The 23,618-nt window shown below is 41.2% G+C and overlaps 1 protein-coding gene across 1 annotated transcript in view; it reads right to left on the bottom strand.

Annotated features, from left to right (window-relative positions):
- Positions 1–491: 491 nt before the first annotated feature.
- mrc1a (mannose receptor, C type 1a) overlaps positions 492–23,618 on the bottom strand; it is a 212,880-nt gene continuing 189,753 nt past the window's right edge. The window contains exons 24-30 of the mRNA XM_068013390.1: positions 22,312–22,544; positions 14,978–15,143; positions 13,201–13,353; positions 8,648–8,764; positions 3,487–3,654; positions 3,365–3,400; positions 492–2,666 (exon numbers count right to left, since the gene is read on the bottom strand). Of these exons, the coding sequence (XP_067869491.1) occupies positions 2,425–2,666; positions 3,365–3,400; positions 3,487–3,654; positions 8,648–8,764; positions 13,201–13,353; positions 14,978–15,143; positions 22,312–22,544 (1,115 nt within the window). The 3' untranslated portion in view covers positions 492–2,424. The remainder of the gene's footprint in view (positions 2,667–3,364; positions 3,401–3,486; positions 3,655–8,647; positions 8,765–13,200; positions 13,354–14,977; positions 15,144–22,311; positions 22,545–23,618) is intronic.

Here is a 23,618-nt window from a genome sequence, read left to right as displayed (position 1 = left end):
AACTACAAGTTAACCACACTGATAGAGAAATAAAATAGATTTGATCACACATGGAAAGAACAGATATTGTGCGGCCTTTATTGGATGACTCAGTAAACCAGATGCATTCTAAAACAAAACAGTGCTCTAACACCTGGCCTTGGGATTTTCCAAAAAGTACCTGAGAACACCAATCTTTGAAATAGGTTTGCATATTGACCTCTCCCTCAAGCTCTGCAGGGAAGTATTTGGATGAAGAAATGCTATGTTCTCTTCACCTCTATTGCTTCCTACAATATCAAGCAAAAGCTTCCCAATTTTGTTTCAAATTTTCTGTGCAGTATCACAGCCTGTCTTTCTGAACAAAAAAAATCCATCATATAGTGCCAGCTACTTAGCTTATGAACACTGTAAACTACCAGTCTCTGAGCCACGTATTCAAGAACAGATTGTATGATTTCTAAAATAAATACAATACACAAACATGAAAGAAGTTTTTCATACCCCGGCTCTACAGGTAACAAATTTTATTAAGTGTCTTACTTGTAACTGCGATTTTAAAGCATTCTGAATACAATTCATTCCTTGTTCATATGCAGGCCGCCGAAATGGTAATATTATTAGAGTGGTACTTTCAAAATACATATAACTTTGTCTTCTTTACTGTGTCAGATATTCTGCAAAACTGCTCACATTAAAAAATGCATCACTTAGGTATATTTAGGAAAATAAAAATCAATATGCTTTAACTATTAGAACATGGTTTCCTATTTTCAGATTTCATTGTTTATAAATGGTGCTTTCAAGGTTTTGATAGATTCCCACAGCTCCCCATATTACTGTATTCTGCACGAATGCTAAAACATCAGACTATGTACTCTCACTATTGTTATGACCAGGTGAGAAAGGTGTTGAGGGGTCTTTTCTTGTCTTCACCTGGTCTAATTGTAACAGGGTTTAATTTTAAACACACTGTGTTTTGAGCTCCCTCTTTGTGAATCCTTGTTCACAGCTTTCCAATTATAAGGCAAAGAAATTAGCACACCAGGTTTTCTTTATGTTTAAAGAAGAAAAGTGAAATTTATTAAACCTTAAACTTAAACTCTAATATGGTTAACGTATACGAATATATGATACGCCCATGCTAGCATGCACACGCGAAACACACATGCAAATAGGGACAGAAAAGAGCAGAAGAAAAATAAAATGGGGACGTTTGATGCACTCTCTAAAGGGGGTTTCTTGTTACTGTTTCTGTGTTTCCAGCTCAGCAGATTTTAGACAGCTTTTACTTTTCATTGGGGCACAGTATTCTTCTTAAACCTTGTTCACTGTAGGAGACTTTTCTCTCTTGGGGTTCATTTGTCTTCAATGGTTTCTGAAGCTGGTGAGAGCAAGATGAGAGCAGATAGGAGAGAGGTCTTCTTAGTCCAGGAGAAAAGTGCTTTCTGAGTTCAAATCCCCTGTTGGAAGTTCAAATTCAAAAAACTCCAACAGTTAGCCAGTCAAGTGACTAAAACTGGTCTGACCACTTCTTCTATGTATTGGGGAAGCAAAAGACTGGGTCCCTTTGTTCCAAAACTGTCTGTTACTATGCAAACGTCTTTCCATTCAGGGGCTTGCAATTTTAAGTTTTAATTTTTATGTGGCAAAATAATGTGTGCCTCAGTCTTGGCAGGTGGAGGGTGGGGTGGTGGGGGGGATTTGCCTGACACTATAAACTTATAGGTGGTAAATAGTATACAAACTACCTGAAAGCTCATCAGTCTGTATACTTTGAGCCTATTAAACTGGTCATATGTCATGATGTCACTCATTAATAGTGAATGGAAATTGATTGAAGGATGCAATGAATTTATTTTTTCTTTAAATTTATAAAATTTTGTTGAATCTTATATATGCTTACATATGTTTGTTTTTAAAATTAAACAACCAGATGATGGACTTGAAAGACTTTTCGATATGATGTTTTGGGTTTTGCTAAAAGTTGATGCTTTTAATAACAATATATATAAAACATGCCCTTTTTGCATGTTTTCTTCATTGAACCCTTAACCTGATAGTTACAATAAGCACTTGAGCAGTAGGCCAAGCAACTAAATAATATCAATACCAGTGTTTCCTTTGTCAGTATGATGCCATATGGTGTCACTTCTCTCATATTTACATAGAATCTGAGTATAATCATTGTAATAATAAAATGACTAAAGTACTAAACAGCTTATACCAGAAGCTGGACTATTAATAAAAACAAAAGTAATCTATATATATATATATATTTCATAAAAAGATAGTAATACAGCAGAATAATTATAGAGTTCAGTGCAAAACATTGCAGCACAAGCATACTTTAGTCAAATACTCATTTCACCAAAGCTGGTTTCCAGTCTAACTGCATACAGTTCATAGTAGATTTATTTCAATATATTTTAAACACTTCGCAAATTACACTAAAGCTTGTTCATTCTGTTCTATGTTTGTCACAAGAGATTTCATATCACAGGGTGCAGCTGTAGGCTCTCTGTTGAAATAAAGAGTGTTATCGAAATTTGTATCCACCTCTGTTGTCTTCTTCCTGCGCTTTAGAATGAGGTAGCCTGCCAGAACTGCACCTGCAGCACAGACAATAACCAGCACCACCACAATTCCTGTCATGCTGTGCGACGAGGTCTCTTTTGGCTGCAAAACTGATAAAGGAAGAAAAAACACAAATAAACTTCCAAAGTAATGTTGTCAAGGATAATACCCCATAGGAGGAGGCCATTCAGCTTCACACTGAGGACACGCTGTGTGGCACCACCACCATGCTGAATGAGATAGATCCGTTCTGAATCTATCAGCTCAAAACTGGGCATATATGAGGCACTGTGGGTCATCATCAGCAGCAGAACTGTATTCAACCACAATCTGTAACCTCATGGCTCAGCATATCCCTTACCATACCATTACCATCAAGCCAAGGGATTAACCTAGGTTTAATGAGGAGTGTAGGAGAGCATGCCAGAAGCAGCACCATGCATGCTTATAAATGAGATGCCAACCTGATGGAACTACAACACAGGACTATGTGCATGCTGAAGCAGCATGTGTTAGAGCTAAGCAATCACACAACTCATGGATCAGATCAAAGCTCTGCAGTCCTGCCACATCCACCAACACCAATATCTTAGGCAAAGCAGACACTGGCATTCTCTCATCACTGCACTATTTTGCACTATTATGTTAGTCAAATCATTTATGATAGTCATAAAGAAGTTTACAAATGAAAGCATCCTACTTTCCCAGCAAGAGAAAGCTATGAAGCAGCAAGCAGATTCTTTGAGTAAATAGAAATTTATACAGCAAGGAAAGCAATAACATTTCATTTTATCCAAATAGTTCTTACCTTCCAGCTGTGAAGGTGCCTCAGTTAGTTCAACAACTGCAAAGAGGAAATGTTGGTTAATTTTCAGTAATCCTGCAACAAGGAAACATTTCTTTAGGAAACCACTGAACCATTTAACTTACTTTTTGGCATTTTGCAAATGTACGATTTATACATAGAACATGGAGCGTTGTTCCAGTAATTTGAATCTGAATACATTTCAACACAGTCTTCATTTCTCTGATCTGAAGGTTCTCCTTTATTCCAGTTCACAAAATCTACCACATTGTTGTCTAACCATAACCATTCACCTGAAATGAGAAACCAAATAGTTAACATGAATAGAACGTCCAGACTTTTACTCATGCCATGAAGATGTCATTTTGGTTTCAACAACAACAATAACAATTTATATGTATATAGCACCTTTAATGTGGTAAAATGTCCCAAGGTGTTTTACAGGAGCATTATCAAACAAAATTTAACACTGAGCCACATAAGGAGATATTAGGACAGGTGGTCAAAGAGGTAGGTTTTCAGGAGCATCTTAAAGGAGGAGAGAGAGGTGGAGAGGTTTACTCAGAGAATTCTAGAGCCTAGAGCTCAGGTGTGTATCAATGTATAATGGGCAGCTGAGCCAATATCGTCTGCTTTACATTCCCTGTCAAAGTTAAAAGTTCCTGCCAATGGATTATGTTGAAATACAAACACAGAATCCATTTTACACACAGCAACAAGTCACTAACAGTAATGGCATGAATGCTGAGCTAATCAGTTTTTGGTGATATTGCTTGAGGGATGAATGTTGACCAGAACACAGAAAGAACTTCCAGCTCTTATTTTCCATTGTATCATGCGATCTTTAAGATCTGTATGAACCAGCAGAATGGAACCTTGTTTCAACATTTCATTCAGAAGACATGAGTTTCAACAATGCAACATTCCTTCAATAGCACACTAATGAGCTTAAATGCTAGAATGGAGTCGGAACCCACATCTTCTGATTCAGTGGCAAGAATGCTACCAACTGATCCAAGCTGACAATATGTCAAAGTGTGCCCCTACTATTCCACCAACCATGGTTTTAATTTAGCACAATGTGAATGAGTGTGCTCTCCTCCCCACAACTCCAACAGGTCTCTTATAAGTTGGCCCATTTTTCATTGAAAGGGGCTCAGCCAGACACTGGGTAGGATTTTAATCTGATTGAGCTCCAATTGAGCATTCTTCAGTGGGAGAAAACATGCAACAAGCTGTTGGGATAGTGTAGTCATCAATATGTTAAATATAATCATTTAAATATATGTGTATGCTAATATGTATGTCATCATAGGAAGTGATGCAGTATCATGTGATTCAGTTCTCTTGCACAGTTAGCAATGTGTAAGCTGAAGCAACAAGAAGTCTCCATTAAAGCTCTGCATTCAAACCTTTATGCCTGCCCTTCAGCTTTGTTTGTATTAGTCTAGAAAGAGATAATACAATATGGTGGCAGGGGTGGTGAGTCAACAGCATTGATCAGGAGCTGAAGATGACAATCAAGTCAAAAGCCCTACCTGAAGCACTGCGACTGGATCATAGCTCTCACATTGGGAGAGCAATAGTGTGAGTAGAGATCAAAGGCGATTTGAGGGCACCCCTGGTTTTGCTCCAAGCTGGCAAGAAAAATTATCGGTAGTGTCAGCCGCAGAGATCAGTGCAGCATTGTGTTTTGGCGTGGATCCCTTCCTGCTGTTGCCGCACTTGCACACCATTAGCCGACCCTGACACCGGGGCCCCTCCTCCCTGTAAGCTCACAAGCCTGCACTGCAGCAACATAGCTCAGGGCATGGCTCCTGCTTAGCTCTGCAGACATGGCAGCTTGCTGCAAATTTTAAAGCAAGCTTTTCCCCCCAGGAAGAGAAAAATGTAGAAGGTTTAGACAATAGCAACCAGATTTTCAGAGATGGTCTAGAAAACACCTAATGTCCCAGGTGAGTTTAAAACTGTTTAAGCAGAGGATTAAACTATGCTTCCTAGATCACGAAGTTGTGGACGCAGAGAAGCAGGTGATAAAAATTAGGACCATCATAGGAAACAAAGGTCTGCACAGAATCAATGCCTCTGGCCTACCTGATATTGACCAGAAGGATCCATCAAAGCTATGGGCAACATTAGAAAGTCAGTGTACGATTAAAGTTACTTTCAGGATACACTGCCTGGAATTCATGTGGTATAGACAGAAAGACAATGAGAGCTTGGATGACTTTGTTAACTGATGCAGAGAGAAAGTGAAAGAATGCAACTTCTCTGATGCTGAACTCTTGGAACAAATTATGGAGTTGGTTGTCACCTCCACTCCTATTGAGGTGTTCCAGAAAGACCTCCTGGAAAAGGGACACAGCATGTAGATTATGCTACAGGACGGACGCAGGTATGAGGCAATTATCACAGGGAGACAGTGTTTGCAAGCCTTAGGGTCTGAAATGCCTGTTGGTACAATATCCAAGGCATCCAGGCAAAACAAAGTGTGCAGTAACTGTGGGCTCTCCCACCAACCCGGAGATGCCCGGCATATGCAGACACATGCAAAGCATGTGGGCTTAGAGGGTAGTGGGTCAAACTTTACAGAAGGTCCAGTTTTAGGAATGCGGGGAGAAGCCAGAGTGGGCATGTGCTCAAGCCGCAGAACTATGCCAATCAGAGGTGAAAAGAGGGAAGACACTTCCAGGCATCGCCAAAAGCATAAACTCATCCATGAAATGGGGAAACGTCTGACCAAAATGGATGAGACAGATCAAAGTGAAGACACTACACATGATCACCTTAGCGGAACAGGTCCATTCCATTAACAAAACAGAAGCTTTTGCAACATTCCAGATCGCCTGCACCAATAAGGCTGGATGGCATCGACAAAATGAAGATTGACACAGGTGCAAGTGCCAACACTCTACCTTTCCACATTCCAAAGGACATGTACCATGAAGAAGTCTGTGGTCCAACACACAAGCGTGAAGTTTATGGCATACAATGGGTCAACAATAAAGTGCCTAAGTTCCTGAAACCTGGAATGCAAGTACAAAGAGTCAACATTGTCTATGCAGATATTCTACAAAGTGGATGTGTCATGACCAGCAGCAGCAGGGCTGTCATTGTGCAACCAACTTAACATGGTCTCCATTCTTGAGCTGACCCAGTCAGAAGACCATGGCAGTCAAAATTGATACACACCCAATGTATCAATGCAAGACCTCCAGAGTTTGTACCTGGACCGCAGTCCTACACCTTAAAGAAGGTGCCATCAATTGGCCTGCTGCGAAAATGCAGCGTGCACATTCGAGAAAAGCTGAAGGTGGAACTGGATGGAATGGAACATCAAGGCATCATTCGACGAATGCAACATCATATGGACTGGTGCAGTTCTATCACTACTGCAATCAAGAAGGACGGGTCAATTCGACGATGTTTAGACCCAAGGAGACTAAACAAAGCCTTAAAGAAATTTCATCATACGATACCAATGCTAGAAGAGTTAAACGCAATGTTCGCTAGAGCAAAACACTTTTCAAAGTTAGATGCAATGGTCTGTACACTTGACAAAAGAGTCGCAAGAGCAAACTCGGAGCTCCCTTTGGCAGGTACTGTTTCCTCCGTTTATCATTTGGGCTGTCCGTCAGCCTGGATATATCTCAACAGCATTTGGACCCGATAACGGAATGAGTCCCGGGTTATGTGTGTACTGCGGATGCCATAGTAGCCTTTCCAAAAGCATGACATACCGTCATCACCATGGACCAAAATAGCAATAGATCTGTGCTCTGTGGACAGAGAAGACTGTAGTGACTGACTATCACTACAAATTTCCCATTGTGTAGAAGCTTTGAGACGCATCGAGTACAGCAGTAGTCAACACTGTTGGTGCCATCCTTAGTCTTTTTGGTGCTCCAGTAGAAGTGGTGTCGGACAACCATCCAAAATACATCAGAAAGCTGTTCCAGGATATGTGTGAACGATGGTCTGTCAATCATGTCACATCCAGATATCCTTGGTCGAATGGGATGGCTGAACATATGGTCAGGACAGTCAAATCGCTGATCCAAAAGTATTTGGAAACCAGACAAGATACCCAAGTTGTGTTATTGCATCTTCATGCAGCACCATTAGATTCTGGATTGTCATCACCTGCTGAGATTAAGTTTGGTCGACTGGTGAGAATCACACTGCCAAGCTAGCACCTCATCAAGTCGTCCTTGATCACAGACCAATTACGTCAGAAACAAGACAAGATGAAAGACACATATGACATCTTTATGGATGCAGAATTACCACCACTATACATTGGCCAGAAGGTGAGGGTCCTTCACCCAGAAGAACAGACATGGATCCCAGCAGAGGTGTCCAAAGTGTGCAAAGAACCACGTTTTATGAGGTGACAACACCAAATGGTGCAGTACTGTGAAGGAATTGATCTCACTTCTGGGGACTCTCTGCTAACCATGTACAGGGTGACCAACCAGCATCGCCTACGTGTAACCGCGTACACTTTGCAGATGAAAAGACAACAAGCAACACATTGACAACTGAGGACAATCTTTCCAAACACATTCTTCAGGAGGAGAGAATGAACAGTTCAAGTACACACCTTCATGTAAGGGAATGTTGTGATAGTGTATTTGTCAGTCTGTTAAATATAATCATTTAAATATATGTTTATGCTAATATGTATGTCATTAACAGGAAGTGATAAAGTATCGTATGATTCCGTTCTCTTGCAGTCAGTTAGCAGGAGCAAGCTGAAGCAACAAAAAATCTCCATTAAAGCTCTGCATTAAAAATCTTTATGCCTGCCCTTCAGGTTTGTTTGTATTAGTCTAGACAGTTCATACAATGCAAGCAACTAGTGACAAATGTTTAACCATACACTTTCGGTGCATCCATTCAAATTTTGCTTAATTGAACAAATAATGTTTTCTTTAATACACATGAAAGGTTGGTGGAAGCAGATTCAATAACAACTTTCAAAGGGGATTTGGATAAATACTTAAAAAGTAAAAATTGTTGGGCTATGAGGAAAGAGCAGGGAAGTGGGACTAATTGGATAGTTCTTTCAAAGAGCTGTCATGGGCATGATGGGCTGAATGGCCTCCTTCTGTGCTGTATCATTCTATGATTCTAGGATTAGACAATGTTACATCAATGAAATTTAGCACAGGAGGCACTTTCTCAATGTGTTAATTACAGATAACTCCTTCACAGTTAGTTCTGGAAATTCTAATTTTGGCTCAAAGGAGCAGTGTTTGATTATGAAGTAAGAAAGATTTTTACCTTCGACGTTTCTATACATTCCTATCCAAAAAGACGATGCCTTGTCAGCCACCATTTCTGTTGAATGGAATAAAAAGTTGCTTTCTGCAGTGGTCTCTATACTTACTAATGAAGCTCCTACAAAAAGAAAATAAATATATATTATTCATTCAAGTGTAAAAAGGAAAAATAATTAAACAGCTCATCAAGCAAGCTGATAAATGTGCATTTTGCAATCTACTAAATTATTGAGATCAGTCCTTTTTAAGTGGTTCACTGTAAATGATTACAGAACGGTTGGGAACAATTAACATCTTTCATATTTGTTTTCAGCTGACAAGGCAACTGCTAGGACTGTGCTAATACACAGAGAATAGGAGGACAAAATCAAAATACCGAGGATGCTGGAAATCTGAAATAGAAACAGAAAATGCTGGAAAAGCAAGTCGCAAGAACACAAGAAATAGGAGCAGAAGTATACTATACTTATTTTCAGAAGGCTTTTGAAAAGGTCCTACATAAGAAGTTAGTGAGCAAAATTAAAGCACATGGGATTGGGGGTAATATACTGGCATGGATGGAGAATTGGTTGACAGACAGAAAACAGAGAGTAGGAATAACCGGGTCTTTTTCCGGGTGGCAGGCAGTGACTAGTGGGGCACCGCAGGGATCAGTGCTTGGGCCCCAGTTATTTACAATATATATCAATGACTTGCGTGAGGGAACTAAATGTAACATTTCCAAGTTTGCAGACGACACAAAGCTGGGGGGGAATGTGAGCTGTGAGGAGGATGCAAAGAGGCTCCAATGTGATTTGGATAAGTTCAGTGAGTGGGCAAATGCATGGCAGATGCAGTATAACATAGATAAATGTGAGGTTATCCACTTTGGTTGTAAAAACAGAAAGGCAGATTATTATCTGAATGGTGATAGATTGGGAAAGGGGAAGGTGCAACGAGACCTGGGTGTCCTTGTACACCAGTTGCTGAAAGCAAGCATTCAGGTGCAGCAAGCAGTTAGGAAGGCGAATGGTATGTTGGCCTTCATTGCAAGAGAATTTGAGTACAGGAGCAAGGATGTCTTACTGCAGTTATACAGGACCTTGGTGAGACCACATCTGGAGTATTGTGTGCAGTTTTGGTCTCCCTATCTGAGAAAGGATGTTCTTGCCATGGAGGGAGTACAAAGAAGATTTGCTAGGCTGATTCCTGGGATGGCAGGATTGATGTATGAGGAGAGATTGGGCCGACTAGGCCTATATTCACTAGAGTTTAGAAGAATAAGAGGGGATCTCATAGAGACCTATAAAATTCGAACAGCACTGGACAGGCTCGAAGCAGGGAGGATGTTCCCGATGGCTGGGGAGTCTAGAACCAGCGGTCACAGTCTCAGGATACGGGGTATGACATTTAGAACCGAGATGAGGAGAAATTTCTTCACTCAGAAGGGTGGTGAACCTGTGGAATTCTCCACCGCAGAAGGCAGTGGAGGCCAAGTCATTAAATATATTCAAGAAGGAGGTAGATATATTTCTTAATGCCAAAGGGATCAAGGGATATGGGAAGAAAGTGGGAACAGGGTACTGAATTAGACGATCAGCCATGATCTTTTTGAATGGCGGAGCAGGCCCGAAGGGCCGTAAAGCCTACTCCTGCTCTGATTTTCTATGTTTCTATACGGCCCATCGAGCCTGCTCCACCATTCAATATGATCATGGCTGATCTTGGGCTTCAATTCCACTTTCATGCGTGCTCCCCATATCCCTTGATTCCCCGTGAGACCAAAAATCTATCTACTCCACCCTTAAATGTATTCAACGATGGAGCATCCACAACCCCCTGGGGTAGAGAATTCCAAAGATTCACAACCCTTTCAGTGTAGTAATTTCTCTTCATCTCAGGTCCCTCATGGCAGACTGATACAAAAGGTGACGTCACATGGGATCAGAGGGGAGCTGGCAAGATGGATACAGAACTGGCTCAGTCATAGAAGACAGAGGGTAGCAGTGGAAGGGTGCTTTTCTGAATGGAGGGATGTGACTAGTGGTGTTCCGCAGGGATCAGTGCTGGGAACTTTGCTGTTTGTAGTATCTATAAATGATTTGGAGGAAAATGTAGCTGGTCTGATTAGTAAGTTTGCGGACAACACAAAGGTTGGTGGAGTTGCGGACAGTGATGAGGATTGTCAGAGGATACAGCAGGATATAGATCAGTTGGAGACTTGGGCAGAGAAATGGCAGATGGAGTTCAATTCGGACAAATGTGAGGTAATGCATTTTGGAAGGTCTAATGCAGGTGGGAAGTATACAGTAAATGGCAGAACCCTTAGGAGTATTGACAGGCAGAGAGATCTGGGCGTCCAGGTCCACAGGTCACTGAAAGTGGCAACGCAGGTGGATAAGGTAGTCAAGAAGGCATACGGCATGCTTGCCTTCATCGGTCGGGGCACAGAGTATAAAAATAGGCAAGTCATGCTGCAGCTGCACAGAACTTTAGTTAGGCCACACTTAGAATATTGCGTGCAATTCTGGTCGCCACACTACCAGAAGGACGTGGAGGCTTTGGAGAGGGTACAGAAGAGGTTTACCAGGATGTTGCCTGGTCTGGAGGGCATTAGCTATGAGGAGAGGTTGGGTAAACTCGGATTGTTTTCACTGGAACGACGGAGGTGGAGGGGCGACATGATAGAGGTTTACAAAGTTATGAACGACATGGACAGAGTGGATAGTCAGAAGCTTTTTCCCAGGGTGGAAGAGTCAGTTACTAGGGGACATAGGTTTAAGGTGAGAGGGGCAAAGTTTAGAGGGGATGTGCAAGGCAAGTTCTTTACACAGAGGGTGGTGAGTGCCTGGAACTTGTTGCTGGGGGAAGTGGTGGAAGCAGGTACCATAGAGACATTTAAGAGGCATCTTGACAAATACATGAATAGGATGGGAATAGAGGGATATGGACCCCGGAAGCGCAGAAGGTTTTAGTTTAGGCAGGCATCAAGATCGGCGCAGGCTTGGAGGGCCGAATGGCCTGTTCCTGTGCTGTACTGTTCTTTGTTCTTTGAATGATTGGCACCTTATCCTGAGAATGTGTCCCCGTGTTCTAGATTCCCTGACCAGTAGGAACAATGTCTCAGCTTCTACCCTATCAAGCCCTTTCAGAATCTTGTATGTGTCAATTAGATTGCCTCTCATTCTTCTAAACTCCAGAGAATATTGGCCCAATTTACTCAGCCTCTCATCATAGGACAACTCCCCCCTTCCTCCCTAAAGTGTGGTGGCTAAAATTGGACGCAATACTCTAGTTGTGGCTAAACCAGAGCTTTTTAATTCAGCATAATTTCCTTGCTTTTGTACTCAATACCTCTATTTATGAAGTCCACGATCCCATATGCTTTGTAATTACTCTCTCAATATGTTCTGCCACCTTCAAAGATTTATGCACATGTATCCCCAGGTCCCTCTTTCTCTGCGCACTCTTTGGAACTGCGCCATTAAGTCTATATTGCTTCACCCTATCCCTTCTGCCAAAATGCATCACCTCACACTTCTCTGTATTAAATTCCATCTGCCACTTGTCAACACATTCTGCTAACCTATCTATGTCCTGTTGTAGTTGATTGGTATCATCCTCACTGTTTGCCACACCTCCAAGTTTGGTAGCATCGGCAAATTTTGAAATTTTACTCTGTATTCCAATATCCAAGTCATTCATCTCCATCAATAAAGTAGTGGTCCTAGAACTGACCCTTGGGGAACACCACTGTCTGCCATCCTTCAGTTTGAAAAACAACGATTTACTATGACTCACTGTTTTCTGTCTGTAAATCAATTTTTTTTTATCCCAGTTGACACTGACCCTCCTATTCCGGGAGCCTCAATTTTCTTAACCAGCCTTTTATGTGGCACTTTATCAAACCCTTTCTTAAAATCCATACAGAAACATCCATTGCATTTGCTTCAATGTTCTCTGTTAAGTCATCAAAAAATTCAATCAGATTAGTCAAGCATGATCTATCTTTTACAAATCCCTGCTGGCTCTCCTTAATTAACTCAAACCTCTCCAAATGCCTTTTGATTTTTTTCCCCCTGATTATTGTTTCTAAAATCTTACCCACCACTGATGTTAAACTGGCCAGCGTGTAGTTATTCGGACTGTCCTTACACCCTTTTCTTGAATAAGGGTGTCACATTTGCTACTTTCCAAACCTCTGACACCTCCCCTATATCTATGGAAAATTGAAAGATGATGGCAAGCCCTTCCACTATCTCCACCTCCTCTTTTAGCAACCTGGGATGCCAGCCATCTGGAGTGTGCTACATTGACAAAGATGGAAGTTTGAGAGTGTGTCAAATAAATTCAAAGTCTGTGTGCTGCAGTTCATTGCTTGCAATAATTTCAATTTGCATTATAAAATGCCAGTCTTTGTAATACTTCAGATACCATTGGTCTATATGCTTTGCTGGCAAGACATTGATTCATTTGGTAAGTTTTCAATCTTCACTTTCCTTCTCAAGGCAGGGAAAAGGAAAATTAGTATGTGAAAAAGTGTGATCTCACATCAACCTCAAGCAAGATACTTACCAAGACGAATGCATTCAAGGCTGGCACTGGCCCAATTTCTTGTAGACGTTGTTTCAAATAAATAGCAGTGGCCATGGAATGGGACCCAAGATTTGGACATCATTATTTCTGGACATTTTCCAGGCAGTTGAGGTGGCTCAATAGGTGCTTTCACTGACAAAAAACAATATTAAAATAAGAATTCCTAAAGTTTCAATAGTCTACAATGGATGGTCTGGCTGATGCTAAAACAAACTGCTTCCAGATATGGAAGGCCTGGTAGGTCTTTCTCTTGGAATTGAGCATGATTGGGAGTTTGGGCAGAGGGAATTCCAGGGCTCCGGACCTTGACAGCTGAAGGCGCGGCTGCCAATGATGGAGCAACTAAATTGGGAGATACATAATTGGGGGTGGCACAGTGGCGCAGTGGTTAGCACCGCAGCCTCACAGCTCCAGCGACCTGGGTTTGGCTCTGGGTACTGCCTGTGCGGAGTTTGCAAGTTCTCCCTGTGATCACATGGGTTTATGCCGGGTGCTCCGGTTTCCTCCCATAGCCAAAGACTTGCAGGTTGATAGGTAAATTGGCCATTATAAATTGCCCCTAGTGTAGGCAGGTGGTAGGAGAATGGTGGGGATGTGGTAGGGAATATGGGATTAATGTAGGATTAGTATAAATGGGTGATTGTTGGTCAGCACAGACTCAGTGGGCCGAAGGGCCTGTTTCAGTGCTGTATCTCTCTATGATTCTATAAGAGACATGAATTGGAGGAGTGCAGATATCTCAGAGGGTTGTAGGACTGGAAAAGGTTGGAAAGATAGGGAGGGGCAAGGCCATGGAGGGATTTGAAAACAAGGATGAGAATTTTAAAATTGAGACATTGATTAAATGGGAGCAGATGTAAGTCAGCAAGCAAAGCTGAGATGAGTGAGTGGGACATAATGCTAGTTAGGAGTTGGCCAGCAGAGTATTGGATGACCTCAAATATGCAGAGGGTAGAATGTGGGAGGCCAGCCAGGAGTACATTGGAACAGTCAGGTCTAGAGGTAACAAAGACATGAATAAGGATTTCAGCAGCAGATGAGCTGGGGCAAAATCTCTTTTGTTATGGAAGTGGAAATAGTCAGTCTTAGTGATAGTGTGGATATGTGGTTGGAAGTTCACCTTGGCTTCTGCTGTCTCAAAAGGCCACTTCAAACACAATATAGCCAGTCGATTTCCAGCAGCAACTGAACAGTGAAAGCTGAGCATGGCTTTAAGTAGTGCTCAAAATCCCCAGCAATGACTTGATTACTCCAGTTCAGCTGGTCGCAGTTAGGAGAGGTCATTAAATGCAGCGCTAGCCAGCAAAATAGCGTGTAGCCTGTTTAACGATCGCTAGCAGCTAATTTAATTGTCAGAGTCTTAATGAACCTCAGGATGGCCAACTCCTTTACAAAGATGGCATCTTGTGCTAAAGACAGGTTAAATCAGTGTTGTAGCTCAAGACCCCACCATGGCCACCTGGGAGGCTCTTTAGCACCTGAAGTATCTGGAGAAAATGGTCATGAGGCACATTTTGGAACTACGTGTTTATAGAAACTACAAATGCTAAAACTAAATGCAATGCAATTTATCTTTTTCTTCTTATATCGGTGTTTCTATTCCCTTTATTAACGTGCAGAAACTGTGACTGTTATAGAGACACTTGAAAACGAGTTTGCATTGTTGATGTATAATTATAATGTTATTCAAACCTGATTTAAAAAGTGTGTTTATCACAAGCAATACTGAAATTTATGGTGTCTAAATGTTTCTTACCAGAAGATTTTTTACAAGCAGCATAATATTCATTGTCACACTTTGAGGTTTCCCAAACTCCATCCAGATTCATGAAAACACATCCATTATTGATCTTGGGCTCTCCAGCCTCCCATTTGGAATAGCGCAGTCTCCACCCATCAATCCAAGTGTACTGTCTTGAAGTCTAAAAATATTTCAGTTTTAAAACATTGCATCAGCATCTTCAATCATTTGAATTTATGAGGCTATGTTGCTCAAAGTGGCAGCAGTTGGTATTCTTTCTTGACCATGATTTGCAACACCATTTGCCCCTCTGATTCTCAAACATTCAAAATAATTTAGGCAAATCCTTCATATCTATAGCTTCCAATCCCAGGTATTATCCTGGTGAATCTACACTTTCTACTGGTATTACACACAGTACTTCATATTTGGATGAGCAATTGCATTGTACAAAATAATAATTACATCTGCTCTTTACTCTTTTTCCCCATTTGAAAAATCCAAAATGCTATTGGCCTTCTTTTATTGTAGCTTTATCTACCTGCACTTGAAATATTTAGGAAATTAACGCTGAAGTCCTTCTGTTCATTTGATAATATTTTGACACCTTTCTTTTGAGTGTACAATCTCATTCCTCATGGTTTCTCCATATTAAGCTGCATCCATCACCTGTCTGCCCATTCTTCTAATTTTTGCCCTCCTCTCTTTTTGTCAGATCTCATACCTCTGCATCCTCAACAAAATTTCAATATGGTGCACTCACATCCAAATCATTTATATGCAATGAGAACAACAGTGGACCCAGCAGTGACCTCGAGGGCGACAGCACTTTCAACCCTCCTTCAATCCATTTGCCCTAACTCTTTTCTTCTCCATCAACCATTGCTATATTTCTTCATACCACATTTGTTCAAAGTTAGAATGTTTATTTATCAAATAATGAAAGGGGAAACTTCCAACACTTGTCCAAGTTGAAATACAAAATTAAAGGAAAAGACAACTGCAGCACATTTTCATTAATAAGACTGACATTAGCTATTTCACAATGCTCTGGAATTTAATTCAATTATTATATTTTTGGATATCACAACTTTATAAGCCAGTTATGAATGATGAAGACCTTTCATCCAACCAGAAGCACCCCACAGACCCCCAAGGCAGAATCGAAAGGGATGAAGTTCTGTGGGAGTTCTTTCACTTGTCTCTCATAACTTAGGTGGAAGAGCTCTGGAAATCTCAGAATAACAGTATAAATTCCAATCATGCCATTCTTCCATGATTTTTATATCTCTTCCCCTGTTGTCTGATGCAACATAAATGAGATGCATGGAGTTCAGTTGATTGAAGATCTCAAACAGGTTTATTAACAGCTAACAAGTATATACAGTACAGAATGATCTATCTACATGACTTGCCTCTTGGTGTTACAGTTACAGAGTGAGACTGGCAAATAGTCACATGACCACAGCCTGGTACTTAGCTCATTAGCATACTAAATCTTAAAGCCATATTACTCTTAAAGGCAATCACACAGTATCCCCATTCTTTCCAAATATAAGTCTTGTATGCTAAAAGCAAAAATACATAAAATTAGACAATATCAGAATTATTTACACAGGTATAGAGATATGAACATTACAAGTATAGAGTCTCAAAAGTCCATATTTCGTCTCAGTGGTTTGACAACTCTTGCTCAGGGAGGTTGCGTCTCATCTGTTGCTGTTCTTTCTGAGCTTTCTCCCTCTCTGCATTCAGTTTCTGTTGCTCTGTCTTCAACCTGCTAACATACTCTGTTGTTTTTCTCAAGATGACCACTTTTGGTGCCTTGTCATTCTTGGAAAGTTCCAGCACCTCATCTCAAAGAGCCAACAGACAATGTTTCAACTCATTCCTCCTCTGCCTCTTCAGGGCACTGCATGTCCTTTGCCTCTCTTCATCCTCCGTGTCTGAAGTCTTGTTAGGGGAAGAGCACTTGGTCTCATGGAGGTACCTGTCTGCGCTGACTCTTTGTGGTGCTGGCAGTTCTCTGGATAGCAGAAGTGAAGGCACGGCATAATTGTGCTGTGACTGGGTTTCCAGACTGCACCATTTGATGCTGGCCAGAGTCTGCAAGCAGGTTCTGGTCCTTGGAGATTTCTCCTTGACAACGTTCTCATGGATGGTTATGATGTTGAGGTCCTTACATGCTGGTAGTCCTGCCACTGCTGATCTGCTCGTGTCTACTAGGTAGAACAGTTGTGGTTTCCATGCCGACTTGCCATAGCTGCATTCATTGTTTATGTGCCACTGCACAAGATGGGTGACCCATTATATGTGGATACCTTGGCAGTTGTTGTTTGTATCATTGATTTCCAACGACTCTGATACATATCTTTGAACATTTGGACTGGTAGGATATTTGCGTCAATCATGACCTTGAGGGGCGAATTGTAGAGACCCCCCGCCCCCCCCCCCCGATGTCGGGGGTCATGGCGGGAAGGGAGGGTGGAAAATGCCTCCGGCAGAGGCCCGCCACGGGCCTCAACACAGGGAAGGCCCAGGCTGATACTGCCCTCGGTGGCAAGGCCTCGTGGAGCACTCCCGCGACGGGAGCCAAATCTAAATATGTACATTAAATTAAATAAAGGAATAAATTACCTTCTCGCTCTCGCCGTCTGTCCCGGTGCGATATTGGTGCTGGTGGCTGACACTCACATGTCTTCAGATCCCCGTCACTGGTGGGGTGGGGTGGGGGGGGGCAGGTAAGCTGGTTTGTCAGGTTCACAATGTGGAATGCCTGCTCATCTTCTGACTGAAACTTACTCGTCTCTGAGTCTTGGCTCAAATCTGTTTCACCGTGGACTTTGTGTATCGGCTTAGGTTTATGCAGATCTCTGGTGTTATTCTTGCTGCTGTTGCCATGTTGCTGTGCCTATCTTCTGTTGGCTCGTGTCCTACTGTTGCTTTTGGCTGTGTCTTTCAAGCCGAATTCTTGCATAGGCAGGCCCAGTGTCCTTTTGCATCGCACATACTGCACAGGTCTCAAAATGCAGTTCAACGTTGTGGTGAGTGGGACAAATCACACTTTAACACAACTTGTTTGCTCTTTTCGACCTGGTTATCATGCCGATACTTTTGGCTGCACATAGTGCCTGCAGGTGCTGTTGTCCAGCTACAATGGCTTTGTATTTCCTGCCATCTTCCAGCAGTGCATCGATGCTGTGACCCTTCTTTTTCCTCAAGAGGTCTTTCTGAAACACTTCAATGGATGTTGATACAATCACCAACTCCATTATTCGGTTTTACAGCTCAGCTTCTGAAAATTTGCATTTGTTGCCCTTACTGCAGCATCTACTGACTTACTAGTCTATTGATTCCTATGGCTGTTGCCTGTAGGACATCAATTCTAGGTGGTGAATTTGAAAATTCACTCTCAATTGGAGATGATCTTCCAGCACTTTCCATATCTTTGTGGGATCTTTCTGGTCCTCTTTAGATATGCCTGAGGTATTGATTCAGTATAATTCCTCATTTCCAATTGCTATTATTATTTTTACAGCTTGCTTTCCTAGTTCTGTAATTACTTGGTCTGTAAAGCACAATTGCATTCTCTGTTGGAATATTTTGAACTTGGATAGGATAGCCAAGGCTTTCCAGTTCATGCTGGGAAAATTGCTATCCATGTTCCTGCTATTCTTTTGTTTAACCTTGTTTTAAGAGCTTGCTTTATGACTCTGCACCATTTCCTCTTTAAGAAAAAACTGTCTGTTCTCTAGAATAGCTGCTTTAATTGAAAGAAGCAAGTATTTAGCAGCACTTGTCTGTTTATCTAGCATCCAGAACTCTAGTCTACGTTTCGGGTCAGTGACCCTTCTTCGGAACTGACAAATATTAGAAAAGTCACAGATTATAAACAAGTGAGGTGGGGGTGGGGCAAGAGATAACAAAGGAGAAGGTGCAGATTGGACCAGGCCACATAGCTGACCAAAAGGTCATGGAGAAAAGGCAAACAATATGTTAATGGTGTGTTGAAAGACAAAGCATTAGTACAGATTAGGTGTGAATACACTGAATATTGAACAGCAGCAAGTGCAAACCTGAAGAAAAACAACCTGAAAAAAACAGTGGGTAAGCAAACTGACAAAACTAAGATGAAATGAAATAAATGCAAAAAAAGATTGTAAAAAATGTAAAAAGGAATGTAAAAAAAAGGAAGAAAAAATAACTAAAAATGAAAGTAAAATGGGGGGCTGTCATGCTCTGAAATTATTGAACTCAATGTTCAGTCCGGCAGGCTGTAGTGTGCCTAATCGGTAAATGAGATGCTGTTCCTCGAGCCTGCTCTCATGCTCACATCTCTGTCCTAGGATTGCTGCAGTGTTCCAGTGAACATCAACGCAAGCTCGAGGAACAGCATCTCATTTACCGATTAGGCACACTACAGCCTGCCGGACTGAACATTGAGTTCAATAATTTCAGAGCATGACAGCCCCCCATTTTACTTTCATTTTTGGTTATTTTTTCTTCCTTTTTTTTTTACATTCCTTTTTACATTTTTTACAATCTTTTTTTTGCATTTATTTCATTTCATCTTAGTTTGTTCAGTTTGCTTACCCACTGTTTTTTTCAGGTTGTTTATCTTCAGGTTTGCACTTGCTGCTGTTCAATATTCAGTGTATTCACACCTAATCTGTACTAATGCTTTGTCTTTCAACACACCATTAACATATTGTTTGCCTTTTCTCCGTGACCTTTTGGTCAGCTATGTGGCCTGGTCCAATCTGCACCTTCTCCTTTGTTATCTCTTGCCCCACCCCCACCTCACTTGTTTATAATCTGTGACTTTTCTAATATTTGTCAGTTCCGAAGAAGGGTCACTGACCCAAAATGTTAACTCTGCTTCTCTTTCCACAGATGCTGCCAGACCTGCTGAGTGATTCCAGCATTTCTTGTTTTTGTTTCTGATTTCCAGCATCCGCAGTATTTTGCTTTTATTACAGAACTCTAGTCTGTTTGTTTATACAATTGTGCAATAGACATTCAAGTACTCCTTTTTTTTAGAGGGGCATAGATTTAAGATAAGGGGCAGGAGGTTTAAAGAGGATTTGAGGAAAAAGTTTTTCACCCAGAGGGTGGTTGGAATCTGGAACACACTGTCTGATGGGGTGGTAGAGGCAGGAACCCTCACAACATTTATGAAGTATTTAGATGAGCATTTGAAATGCCATAGCATACAAGGCTATAGGCCAAGCATTGGAAAATGGGATTAGAATAGATAGGTGCTTGGTGGCCGGCACAGACATGATGGGCTAAAGAGCCTGTTTCTGTGCTGTATAACTCTATGACTTATGCAGTCATTCAATAGGCAATTCTTCAAGGTTGAGTAGTTTTATGAGATTTGTTAAACTCTGGCTGAGTGAATGAAAGCTCTTCAATCTTCGAGTGATTTAATGAGTTTCTTTTTATAGCTCTAGTTGCGAACTGCATGAATGCAGGATTCCCACGCTTTTTGCTGTTGGATGCCTCCTGCGTGGCCCGATCAGCATGGGGGAGCTTTTGAAAACAATTGATCAGCTGAGATAGGTTTTGGGTTTTCCCTGTTTTTTCCCTGTTTTTTTTTTCTTTTACTGAGCCTTTTTAAAAAAAAAATCAACTTTGCAAGTACCTCAAAGCTTTTTTTTAAACTGGGGTTCCTGTATCAATGGCACACTGACTCACTCGATCACAGTAATTGATTTGCAACCTGTCATTCAGTTCTGTCCTCTACAGCTGGAAGTGAGTTTTTTTTTCTTCTTTACACTGTTTGGGCCAGTATTTCTTTTAAATTTCTCTCTTTTAGCTGTAGGTAGTTTTTAAAGCTGTTTTCCTGTGTTCGTCAATCTTGGATTTTGTCTTCTCACCACAGCTGCCACCCTGTAATGAGAAGCTTTTTATGTTGTCTGATTCAACATAAATGAGATGCGTGTAGTTCAGTTGATTGAAAATCTCAAATAGGTTTATTAACCGCTAACAAGTATATACAGCACAGAACTATCTATTTACATGACTTGCCTTTTGGTGTTGCAATTACAGAGTGAGACTGGCATGTAGTCACATGACTGGGTACTTAGCTTATTAGCATACTAAGACCTTAAATGTACAAATACTCTTAAAGGCAATCACACAACAGAGAATCCCCTAATTGTTTCTTAAATGCAGCAACTACTTGCCTGGAAGTCCATTTCAAATGTTGACTACTCTCTGCATAAAGAACAGCTTCCTCATATCAGTCTCAAAGTTACTGTTTTATTTATTTGATCCTAGGTCCACTTGTCCTAATTTCACAATATAATTTAAGGTAATATTCCAGATATACCTTTTTCACATGTTGTTGATATTTTAGATATCTCTAAGATAAGCTCTCTTTCTTCAGGGCTTACACCTCTGACACTCAGGACCAGCCTTGTGGCTCTTCTTTAAACTGCTTTTAGTTCTTGAATGACTCATAGAATCATAGAACAATACAGCACAGAAGGTGGGAATTCGGCCTGTCATACCTGTGCCAGTTCTTTGAAAGTGCTATCCAATTAGTCCCACTCCCCTACTTTTTCTCCATAGCCCTGCAAGTGTTTCCCCTTCAAATATTTATCCAACTCCCTTTGAAAGTTACTATTAAATCTGCTTCCAACAGTCTATCAGGCAACACATGCCTGATCATAAAATCTCACTGCGCCAGAAGATTTTCCTCATGTTACCTCTGTTTCTTTTGCAATTTACTCCTTTGTGTTTTGGAGACTAGAACAGTTGTAGTCTGACCAGAGCATTGCATAGCTGATCATGAATTTATCTTACCTATATGCAACAGTCTTAGCTACATGGTTCAACTTTCTACTGGTTCTACAGATTACTGTCCTCCATTGGTTGGACATATCTACTAGCATCAAGTCCACTAAGGCTCCTGGGTTTCCTTCCACTTCATTCTTAGTTACTTCAAAACTATTCATGGAGTATGTTACAGGTGTCCACATTAAATTTCATTTTCCATTGATCTGCCCACATACTTCTCCAACATACATTAATTTTTCAGCTGCTTTCACTGCCTCTTCTAGTTTGGTAACATTGGCAAAATTGACCACTTTGAGTTTGAGTTTGTATCATTTAGGTAAATCACAGAGAGTAGTCGTCACAACATGCCACTCAGTATTTTTCCCAGGCTCATTATTTTCTACCCTTCGATCCCAGGCTTTATTCTGAATCCTTACAGCTTCAAATCGGACTTTGATGTGGGTCTTTGTCAAATGTCTTTTAGAGGTATGGTACAAAGTGCTGACAGAAATAAATACCTTTAGAATATTTTTCTCAAGCTTACCCTGTTACTACTTGTTTCTTACCTCATTGCCATTTAATCCAACCCACAGCTTCTCTCCAAGTTTAATAGCTTCTAATATTAGGAAGGCATTCTCAAAACCGTTTATGATACTGGCAAGCTGGGCACCCTCTGCCTCACAAACTTTACGAGCATCTTGCCATTTCAGCTTGACTGTAATAATTTTGTATGAATTATTGGCATAATTAACGTAGTTTGGTGCTGCCATAGTTGTGGCCCCTAAAGTTAAAGCACGATCTGTGGAAGGAATCATATTTTGCACTTATTATTTTCATTCAGATTTCTATGGATGCAATTTCTTTGTTTATAATATTAAGAGCACATTCAATCTGACCAGAAAGTGTTTTAGTAAACTTAGTGTATTGTTAGGCACTTAAAACCTGAGATGATGTGCCTGATTTTCTGAGTCTGCACTGTCAGCGGGGAGCCTTGCCCAATACCAGTGCAAATCAGGAAACCACAGGTGCAATGCCCATGATTTTCTATCTGTTGATTTAAATGGACAGAAAATCACAGGCAATGAACCCCTGAATTTCCCATATGTGAGGCTCCCAGGCAAGGTTACCCACCATCAGTGCCTTCCTGTTATGTCTTCAAAGTGATCATGCTTTAATCTGTAAAGTTATTTGTTGATGTTTTTCATAGAGAGGTCCTTTGAAAAGTATTATATTCTCATTAATAAAAACAAGAAATGCTGGAACCACTCAGCAGGTCTGGCAGCATCTGTGGAAAGAGAAGCAGAGTTAAAGTATCGGGTCAGTAACCCTTCTTCGGAACAGATCTCTCTTTCCACAGATGCTGCCAGACCCGCTGAGTGGTTCCAGCATTTCTTGTTTTTATTTCAGATTTCCAGCATCCACAGTATTTTGCTTCTATTATATTCTCATTCCCTGAGGCTCTTATTCATTGCCCATCTCCACCGCTTCCTCCTCCATGTTATTGTCAATAACTTGCTTTTATTCAGAATCTTCAATGTGGAAAACATTCCAAGACACTTTACAGATGAGATGGGGAGAGAAAATCAGAAAATAAATAAAACCTGTCCGTCTCACGAAGCACTGCACACAAGGGAATCGAAACCAAATACAGCCCTCAGCTCAAGCAGGACAGGAGACTAACTGAACCAAGGTGGTGAATGGAGGAAGACAGAGCAAGAGGAGGTGGGGGAAGGGGTGAGGACTGAAGGAAGAGAATAAAAGAGGAGGGAAGGAGAGGGAAGAGAGGAAAAGGAGCGGTGAAGAGGGAAGGAGAGGAGAGGGAAGTAGGAGGGGAGGGAAATAGTGAGGAAGGGGAACCACGGGGGAAGGGGAT

This window comes from Heterodontus francisci, chromosome 2 (assembly GCF_036365525.1).
Source record: "Heterodontus francisci isolate sHetFra1 chromosome 2, sHetFra1.hap1, whole genome shotgun sequence".
Taxonomy (NCBI): Eukaryota; Metazoa; Chordata; class Chondrichthyes; order Heterodontiformes; family Heterodontidae; genus Heterodontus; species Heterodontus francisci.
Note: the sequence above shows the minus strand (reverse complement) of the source record. Positions and strands in the feature narration are given on the sequence as shown.